Source organism: Mobula birostris, chromosome 11 (genome assembly GCF_030028105.1).
Source record: "Mobula birostris isolate sMobBir1 chromosome 11, sMobBir1.hap1, whole genome shotgun sequence".
Taxonomy (NCBI): Eukaryota; Metazoa; Chordata; class Chondrichthyes; order Myliobatiformes; family Myliobatidae; genus Mobula; species Mobula birostris.
The window spans coordinates 32508174-32518692 of NC_092380.1; the positions used below are offsets into that span (position 1 = coordinate 32508174).

The window sequence follows — 10519 nt, forward strand, 5'->3', positions numbered from 1 at the left end:
AGTTTGATGAAGCTGCAACGCAACTTTCCAACTCATGAACTCCATGTTGCAACCAATAACGGCAATCGTATTGTTAGCCTGCTTCACCACCCGAATGACATGTGCCACTCTTTTCAGGGAGCCGTGTAATCTGCCTCCTAAGCACAGCTCCTGCCTCCCCGCTCACCTCCTACAGCCCTACTTACAACCTCACCAACCCCCCACCTACCTACATCCTTACCATCCCCCCACCCACCTCCTACAGCCCTATGTACCTCCTTCACCCCTCCAGCCTACCTCCTATAGATCTACCTACCTCCATCCTCACCTCCTCCTGAGCAACATACCTCCTTGCCTCACAAATCCTCTCCCCTGTATTCCTCTCCCTTCGTTTGTCCTAACTCGCCCATTAGCCCCAACTCCTGCATCCTCAGCATATCACAAAAATAGTTTCCCCTCCATGGACTCTGTCCACACTTCCTGCTGTCTCAGTAAAGCAGCCAGAATAATCAAAGACTCTCTTCCTTCCTCCCACTGGGCAGAAGATGGAAAACTCTAAAAGCACGTACCACAAGGCTGAAGGACATTTTCTATCCCGCTATAATCAGACTCTTGAATGGATCCCTTGTATGATCACTCATCCTCTTGACCTCACAATTTACCTTTGTTATGATCCTGCACTTTGTCATTTACACGCACTGCATTTTTCATTGCTTTTACACTTGATTCTGCATTACTATTGTTTTATCTTGTCCTACCTCAATGCACTGTGTAATGATTTGATCTGTATACACAATATGCAACATTTGCTTATCACTGGATCTTTGGAGTGGCAGGGTGAAGACACATTTCTACCAACTGAGGTGTAAGGTGCTCATTTCCTCTGCTAGCCTGCAGGGCACCCTTGGGCAAGGTGTAGCACCAGCTTATTCCCCCCTTACACGAAACCATAGGAGCAGGTGATGGATGGCTGCATGAGCAGTTGGTTATCTGACCACTGACGACAGGCAGACAATCCCTGAAGAGCATTGACGATGGTTGGAGGTCACCCGTCTTGTAAAGGCACTGTCCAGAAGAAGACAATGGCAAAACACTTCTGTAGAACAATTTGCCAAGAACCATTGTGATCATGGCCCATATCGCATGACTAGGCACATGATGATGATGTCACACGACACAGCGTATGACACACAGGATAATAATGTCAATACTGCTACCTCCTATATCGACCCTACCTTCCATAGCACAACTCCCTCAGTTACAAACCAGACACCTTGTTCCATCATAACCAAATGTCCAGACCTGCTGCTGACCCATGCCCACTCCTGCCCAACCCGTCCTCCCCCCAGACCCTCGCCCTACTCACAGTCCACTGCTGAACTGGGCACCGCCCAGAAAGCCGTACTTGTCGGTCCGGCGGCCGGAGGCAGTGCTGCCGTTGACTTCGGAGTCTGAGCCCAGCGAGCTGGTGTCCTCGGGCAGCAGGGATTCCACTGTGCCGTATAGCGAAACCGAATCCAGTCCCCCACACACAGAGTCCGCCACTGACAGGGCATCCGGCTGGAACTGGGCTCGAAACTGGTGCTGGGGAGAGAGCGGATGGGGGACTAGTGGGGAAGGGTTGATGTCCACAGCTGGAGGGCACAGGTGGTCAGAGATTTTTGGAGGGCAGGGATCAGTGTCCACAGCCAGAGGAGAGGGGTCAGCAGAAAGGGAGGGAGGCATTTGGACACCAGGCACAGACCCTGGTACCACTTGGCACTGCTCAGCGGGTTCGTGCACACTCCCGGGACGCTTGCCCCGATCTTCATGCACACTCCCAGGCTCTCGGTCACTGTGCACACTTGAGGGGGTGCGCTGATCCTTGTGTACGCTCTCTGGGTGCTGGCACACATTTCTGGGGTGTTTGTCATCGTGCATGCTCCCTGTAGGTTGGTCACCGTGCACGCCCCTGGACTGACTATCTTCGTGCACGCTCCCCGGATGCTGATCAACTGGCTCGCTCCCTGGTCGCCGATCATCTTGCACGAACCCAGGGTGCTGTTCGTGCACGCTCTCCAGATGCTGATCATCACGCTCGTTCTCGGTGAGCCGGGCATCGTGCACGCTCTCCGGACGCTGATCATCGCGCTCGCCCCCGGGGTGCCCATCATCGTGTACGCTCCTAGGGCGCCGCTCGTGCACGTTCTCCGCTTGCTGATCATCGCGCGCGTTCCCTGGATCCCGGTCCCCGTGCTCTCGCGTGCCCCCAGGGCCTGTATGACCGCGCGCGCTCCCCGGATAGCGGTCGGCAGACTGAGGCGCGCACCTGGAGCTGGGCGAATCGGAGGCGCTGCCGGAACGGGCCAGCGGCAGGGGCAGCGGCCCGGGGCTGCCGGCCATGAGACAGGTCCTGACGCGGCGGCCGGGCGACGGCGGCGGCTCCTCTTCCTGCGGCCGCCCTGACAGCCGACGGGCGGCGGCGATGCTGCTGCGGCGGCGGCGGCGGCGGCGGCGGGCGGCCCGGCCCCTCTGCCGCCGGCGTGCGCGCTCCCGCCGCCAGCGTCCCCCCACCTAGCCAATGGCAGGGCCGGGATGGGAATGTCACGTGTGTGTCCGGGGCGCGCCTCCAATCGGCGCCCGTTTTCGCTCACAAAAAGCTCCCAGGCCAGCGGCTCTGACCTGCCAGTGGCAGGGACAGGATGGGCGGATCACGTGTGGACGCTCTCCCAATCAAATACCGCACTACCCGCCTTCTCCCTTGCGTCCCTGGCTGGCCAATTGCAGGACGGAATGGGCGGATCACGTGTGGATTAATCTCCCTTCAGGGGCCGCTTACCCCGCCAAACACCCGCCTTCTTTCTCGCAGCCTAGGATCGCCAATGGTAGGGCTCAGATAGGCACCCGTGGTTGCGATCATCCAATCAGAGACCGCATTCACCCCTCACATCCCTACCGTCTGCCTTTCCGCAGCGCTTGCAGACGGCTGGGATGTGCGGGTTACGTGAAAGCGGCTGGTGTGCTCCTTCTCCAGTGGGAAACCGGTTTCACAACCACAACCTCCCGGCTGTTTCATCGCCTCATCACGTCGCGTTTGCCCACCTTCTTGAGGGTGAGGGGACGGTCGCCAAGTGGGCGAGGTCGTCTACTTTACGTCACAGGTGTTGAGTCCCGATCCATGGAGCATGCGTCGACCTTAAGGGGCGGGGCTAGGGCCGCAGGTAATGAAGCGTGAGGATCCTGTTTGCCTGAGAGTCTGTTGGTTCATCAGTATGTCAGGGAAATTTATTGTGATGTGTTAACCATTCTTACTGATGGATCAAAAGATAATTTAACTGGTACTGCTCTTTTTGTGCTTGAATTACAGGTAACAATAAAGAAACGTTTTACTAACCATTTACGCAGCCGAATTGGTTGCCATCGTTTTGGGTTTACAGTAGGTGGAGGAAATTTGTCCTTGCAAAGTACTTTATTTCATATTCAGAGTATTGGTTTACGAGCCTCTTCTTATGGGTCTCTTTTTATGGTGTTAAGGGGAATGAGCAGGTTGATTGTTTGGCCAGAAAGGCTGTTAGAAGTTCAACTGTGGATATAGACCTTCCACTTAGAAAATCAGAAGTTAAGGGGTTGTTGAGGTTAAGAACTGGGGATTATGAACATAAAGAATACATAAAACTGTTGGATTGCTGGGAAAGGGGGTAAGACAAGAAGGGAAAGAATTATAATGACGACACAACTATGCTTAATTATTCCTTAATTATCTTGTTGGAAAACCTCACTGGGGTGTGTGGGTTTTGTCATCATTATGAAATAGTTGAACACATTCTTTTACAAAGTGAAGCATACTAAGGTGAAAGAAATCAACTGTAGGCTTCTCTGCTATTTTGGGGTGTTGATAGTTTTTATTTTACAAAGTTTTTACTTTACAAAGTTATGGAAGTGACTTTAATTCACAATACTGTATTTCATTATTTACAATCTATGGGGCTTTTTGGGGTAATTTAGTTTTCATTTGATAAAGAACTAGTAGGGGTTTTATTTCCCTACATTCTACACCACTCTCCAATCCAGCTGGTGGCAGTAATGCACCATTAAGTTGGACTGCCAACCACCATTAAAAGTCTTCAGAAGAGAAAGAAGTAGAGGGCCAGTTATTAAAACTCTGTGCTACGTTCTCAACTCAATACCTGAGCAATGAATTCCCAGATAACTGGGAGATAATAAAAGGAAGGCTGTTCCCTGGTGAATGGGTGGATGGAAAAGAACTGTGAAAGAGCAAACTAACACTTCTAAGGAAGTTAGGCAGTTTTACTCCTATTCTTCTTTCACACAATATAAAAGAGCTCAAACCATAGTTAGAAAAGTAGTGAGAAGGGCAAAGGAAGTGTACTGGAGAATGTAACATTGAGAACCATGTGGGGGAAGTTTTGGGTCTGATAAAGAGATTTCAAACTTAAGTTGGTTTTGAAATTCTTTAATACAATATTGGTTGAAGGGTGACTTCCTGCTTCCTGGAAGGTAGTGGTTGTTATCCCTATATTGAAACCAGCTTAGAACTAATCAGCTCCTTCTAGTTATGGACCTATTTTGCTAACTTCACATGTATGTAAGGTAATGAAGTGAATGGTTATAGCAAGACTTTATTATTTTGTGGTAAGATAGCTGCATACCAAGCTGGATTTCATAATGAGAGAATGACCATGTTAAGTTTGGAATGTGATATTCGTTAAGCCATATGTTAATAAAGAATCAGTGATGGCAGTTTTCTTAGATGTAGAGAAAGTTTATGACATGTTATAGACACGGTTGCTGCTTAAGCTGGGAAAGGTGGGGATTGGAGGTAGAATATTCAATTGGATTTGGGAATTTTATGTGGTCAAAGATACAAGTTAGGGTGGGAACAACATTCCCTAAGGAGTATGAGAGAGAGCATGGAACTTCTCAGGAGAGTGTGTGTAACCCACTCCTTTATAATATTATGATTAATGGTATTTTCTTAAAAGTTGACTCAGACATTACCAAAACGTTACTTGCTGATGATGGTGCAGTGTGAAAGAGAGGCAGAAGTATAAATTATTGTTCCTTTTCACAGCTTTTGGGACATCCATCAGCATTTTTGCTGTTTCTTTTGCATTTATCTTTTTTTACAGGCCTTGTGCAGGGATGGAAAGCATGCAAGGAGTCAGCTGCCTTCGAACCTGGGACCATTTGCCTTGAAGTCCAGTGCTGATGCCACGACACCATCGGCCAATATAAATTATATAGTCAAGTCAAATCACTTTTTATTGTCTGCTGGTACAGTACACAGTAAAAATGAGACAACGTTTTTTTAGGACCATGGTGCTACATGAACAACACAAGAACTACACTGAACTACGTAAAAAACAACACAAAACTACACTAGACTACAGACCTACCCAGGACTGCATAAAGTGCACAAAACAGTGCAGGCATTACAGTAAATAATAAACAAGACAATAGGCACAGTAGAGGGCAGTAGGTTGGTGTCATTCCGGGCTGTGGGTATTGAGGAGTCTGATGACTTGGGGGAAGAAACTGTTACATTGTCTGGTCGTGAGAGCCCGAATACTTTGGTGCCTTTTACCAGATGGCAGGAGGGAGAAGAGGTTGTAAGAGGGGTGCGTGGAGTCCTTCATAATGCTGTTTGCTTTACGGATGCAGCGTGTGGTGTAAAGATCTGTAATGGCGGGAAGAGAGACCCCGATGATCTTCTCAGCTGACCTCACTATCCACTGCAGGGTCTTGCGTTCCAAGATGGTGCAATTTCTGAACCAGGCCGTGATACAGCTGCTCAGGATGCTCTCAATACATCCTCTGCAGAATGTGGTGAGAATTGGGGGTGGGAGATGGACTTTTCTCAGCCTTCGCAGAAAGTAGAGGCGCTGCTGGGCTTTCTTTGCTATGGAGTTGGTGTTGAGGGACCAGGTGAGATTCTCCGCCAGGTGAACACCAAGAAATTTGGTGCTGTTAATGATCTCTACGGTGGAGTCGTCGATGTTCAGGGGAGAGTGGTTGTTCCGTGTCCTCCTGAAATCAACAACCATCTCTTTTGTTTTGTTCACATTCAGAGACAGGTTGTTGGCTCTGCACCAGTCTGTTAACCGCTGCACCTCCTCTCTGTATGCTGAGTCTTCATTCTTGCTGATGAGACCCACCACGGTCGTGTCATCAGCGAACTTGATGATGTGGTTCGAGCTGTGTGTTGCAGCACAATCGTGGGTCAGCAGAGTGAACAGCAGTGGACTGAGCACACAGCCCCAGGGGGCCCCCGTGCTCAGTGTGATGGTGTTGGAGATGCTGCTGTATAAATTATATAGTTCAGAAAATGCAGGAAACTATTAATGAAGCAGAAGACTGAGGACACCGGTGGTGGTTTTAATTTTCTGTTACAAAGACTCAAGTTACTTGTGTTTTCTAAAAGGAACATTAATCCCACAATTGACATCAGGTTATCTGGTAAAGATTCTAGGTATGTGGATAGACACAAGGCTAATATGGAAGGTGTATGTGAATAAAGTGTTTATAAAAAAAAAAAAAAAAAAAAAAAAAAAAAGCCCTTAATATGCTTAGGTGCTTTGTTATGTGTGATTAGGTGGTCACTTAAATAAATGTACATTGCTTTAATCTGATCTGTCTTTGATTATGGATATGTTGCTTATGGGTCAGCCTCACCAGTGGTCTTAAAGCCCTGAGATAAAGTTCAGGCTCAAGCATTGGGATTACGTTACAGTGCTATTAAATCATAGCATTACTGGTTGAAATAGGTGAAGTACCTGTACAGCCTCGCAGGTTACAGTCAGCAGTGATTTATTGGGTTGAGGTAAAAGGACATAAAGTTGGTCATTCAATATTGGTGACAGTAGTAGAGTGTTGTGAGCACCTCATTCATAAGGTCTTCAGTTTTGGGTGGATGGGAAGTGATTAGGCACAAAATCTTTGGTTGTTTAATGTGGATCATGGTCCCAGTGAACCCCTTCTGTCACTCCTCCATGTTTTTTCCCTCTGCCTGTGGTTGACTTGGGACTTCAGGAAAAGGTCAAGATGAGGAGTGATTGTTTATCAGTGGCACAGGAAGTTCACTAATGTATGCACGGCTGATACAATGATTTCTTAATATCAGCTGGTTCAAAAGATCCAGTGACATGCCATTCTGGTGTTGTTCTTTGCTTCAAATGATTATTAAGGAAAGATTACAGAAAAAGTATCAGTATTCATGCCTGAGATTGTTGCTATCGTTTTAGCCTTGTAATGTGTTAAAGAAGTACGCCCTGATTCAGTCTCAGTGTTCATATTGATTAAAACAAGTATTTCAAATTGTGGACCAGACATTCTTCTTGAGATTGGACGACATCTGTTGAGGCTGCGGGGTCGAGGCCTGTGTATACAGTTCTAATGGGTACTGCCCATGTTGAGGTGGAAAGAAACAAGGTGGCAGACATTCTAGCCAAGCAATCACTTACAATTAAGGATATAAATGTAGTGGTGTCTTTGTATAAGGGGGAGGTGAAAGCCATAATTAAAAAGTCAATTTGATTACTCTGACAACAAAGTTGGGATAAGGAAAAGAAAGGACAACAAAATTCAGAGGTTAGTAAGAACTCAACTGGGACAGATGGGTATAAAAAGAGGGAAGAATTCATACTCATGCTTACATATTGGACATACTAGGTTGAATAATTCCTTGTTCAGAATTAATATGCAGGATATGGGCATTTGTCTAGAAACGAGGCAGCAAATATTGTTTGAATGCAGTTCCTGTGAGGTGCAAAGGAAACATTTATACTAAATTGAGACACAGTTTAACATGGAAAATTTGTTGGGATACCACTGCCATCGTAATGTACATAAGTGTGCATTTGACTTTCTGAAAAGCTGTAAATTTTTTTGACATAATTTGAGGGGGGGGGTGGAGTTTACTGGGTATACTTCCAATCTCTATTCCACACTCCAACTCAGTAGGTGATGGTAATGCCAAGCACCATCACACATCACAAGAAGAAGAACAAAAGGTACAGAACCAGGCAGTGAATAGGAAGAGTGATCTTCCCTAATATCCCTCTTGCTTCAATAAATACCCTCTTACTTCACCGATACCCCTCCCCTTTACCAATACCGTCCTCCTTCAGTTAAACCCTCCCTCTTCACCAATACTGCTCCCCTCTCACCTAGAACCCTCAGATACCCCTACCGCATTACCAACACTCCTCCAATTCCCTTCTTTCACAGATATCCCTACCTCTCTTCCAACATCCCTCCTCCTTCACTAATACCTTCCTCCTTCATTAACACCCCATCCTTCATCGATTCCCTCCTCTTTTACAGATATCCCTTACCCTCCTCACCTATCCCCTTTTGCCCCTTTCATCCGTAAACTCCTTCACTGATACCCTCCTCCACTAACTCCCTTCCCCTTCACCGATACCCTCCTCCCTCAATGATAACCTCCTTTGCCCCTCCCACCTCTCCAACACCATCCTTCAAGGATACCCTCCCACTTCACAGATGCCCCTTTCCCTTTGCCCCAACACACACCCCTTTCAACACCACACCCTGCCTTCACCAAAATCCCTCCCCTCCTCTACCTTTCCCTCTTCATTAATACCTGAACCTCTCACCAATATACCTGCTCCTTGACAAATACCCCTGCCCTCCTCTATTACCTCTGCAACCCTCCATTTATACTTATCTTTCTTTACCAATCCCCTCCTCCTCATTGGAATCCTCCACTCCTCTACCTCTTTCTCTGCTTTAATACCTGTCCCCTTCACAAGCACACTTCCCCTTTCACCTGTACATCTGCCCCTGGAATTCCAGCTCTCCCTCTTCACTAATACCTTGCCCTTTCACCATTAACTGTTTGTTCAATAGAAACCCTCCCTCTTTGCTGAGACTCCTGCCCTTCTCTATTCAAATTCAAACCTCCATTAATACCCCTGCCATCTCTACCCCTTCTCAAATAACCCTCCCCTGCATCAATAACTCCCCTTTACAAGTGCCCCTCCTCTTTCAACAGTACCTCTGCCCCTTCAATACTACCCTCGCCTTCACTAATAGCCTTCTGTTCTCCCCTATTCTGTTACCTCTCCCCTTCCCTCCTATATTAGCTAACCCTCCATTAAAACCCTTTCTCCCCTTTCATTAATAACTCTGCCCCCTCACAATCCTCCAACACATCATTTCCCCACACCCCTCCCTCTTCTCCGACAGTCCTCTCACTTCCCCCTCCCTCCTCTGCTGTCTGTGGTCCCACTCAACCACGACCCTGTCCCCAGAGTGTACAACGTTCCCTTCCCTAATCAGGACACTGTCGGCCCTGGGGAGCCGAGTCAGCAGCTGGAACAGGGCCCAAGTTCTCTCGGGTTACCGGCACATTCCAGAGATCCTCCAAGGAGGGCTAAATTTAACTCTCCTTATTCCCGTGGTGCAGGCAGGCGATAGAGAAACAGCTGATGGGACAGGAGGGAAGGTAGGCTGAGTTGAGAGATTTGAGAGCTTCCCAGGAGCTGGTTAGACCACATCTGAGGTATAATGAGCTGTTCTGCACCCCATATCTCAGAAAGGATGTGCTCACATTGACCATGAGGCATAGGAGCAGAATTGGGCCATTTGGCCCATTGAGTCTGCTCTACCATTCCATCATGGTTGATTTGATTTTCCTCTCAATCCCCACTCACCTACCCTATCACCAGAATTATTGACGCCTTTATTAATCAAGAACCTATCAATCTCTCCTTTAAATAAACCCAATGACTTGGCCTCCACGGCCAAGCTTGGCAAGTAATTCCACAGATTCACCACCCTCTGGCTAAAGAAATTCCTCCTCATCTTGGTTCTAAAAGGACATCTTTCTATACTGAGGCTATGCCTTCTTGTTCCACACCCCCCCCCCCACCCCGCTCCATTCTTCTTCCTGGAATCATTCTCATGAAGCTCATCTGAACCCTCTTCAATGCCAGCAAATCTTTTTGTCAATAAGGGGCCTAAAACTGCTCACAATACTCTAAATGCGGTCTAACCAATACCTTATGCAGCCTCTTCAAGTTCTCTTGAAATTATGCTATCATTGCACTTGCCTTCCTGGGATCATTCTCGAGAGAGGGTCCACAGCAGGTTTACGAGAATGATCCCATAATGCTGGAGGAACTCAGCATGTCAGGCAGCATCTGTGGAGGGAAATAAATAGTCAACATTTCAAGCAGAGACCCTTCATTGTCAGTCTGAACCATCGACTGTTTATTCCTCTCCATCAATGCTGCCTGGCCTGCTGAGTTCCTCCAGCATTTTGTGTGTGTTGCTCAAGATTTCCAGCATCTGCAGAATCTCGTGTGTCTCTGAGAGTTGTGGCCACAGCTCAGCACATCACGGAAACCAGCCTCCCCTCCATGGACTCTGTCTGCACTTCCCACTGCCTCAGTAAAGCAGCCAGCATGATCAAAGACCCCACCCACCCCAGACATTCTCTCTTCTCCCCTCTCCAACAGGCAGAAGGTAAAAACCCTGAAAGCACGTCCCAGCAGGCTCAAGGACAGCTTCTACCCAC

General features: G+C 47.7%; 1 protein-coding gene and 1 long non-coding RNA gene across 2 annotated transcripts in view; one reads left to right on the plus strand and one right to left on the minus strand.

Moving 5' to 3' along the window:
* The window catches only part of LOC140204999 (TBC1 domain family member 10B-like), a 55974-nt gene extending 53498 nt beyond the window's left edge, over positions 1 to 2476 (minus strand). The window contains exon 1 of the mRNA XM_072272046.1: positions 1346 to 2476. Coding sequence (XP_072128147.1) covers positions 1346 to 2361 — 1016 coding nt within the window. The 5' untranslated portion in view covers positions 2362 to 2476. The remainder of the gene's footprint in view (positions 1 to 1345) is intronic.
* A 356-nt stretch (positions 2477 to 2832) lies between these two features.
* On the plus strand, positions 2833 to 6535 carry LOC140205001 (uncharacterized). Its single transcript, XR_011887727.1, has 2 exons — positions 2833 to 3179; positions 5109 to 6535. It is a non-coding gene; the product is annotated as an uncharacterized lncRNA (long non-coding RNA).
* Positions 6536 to 10519: the final 3984 nt, after the last annotated feature.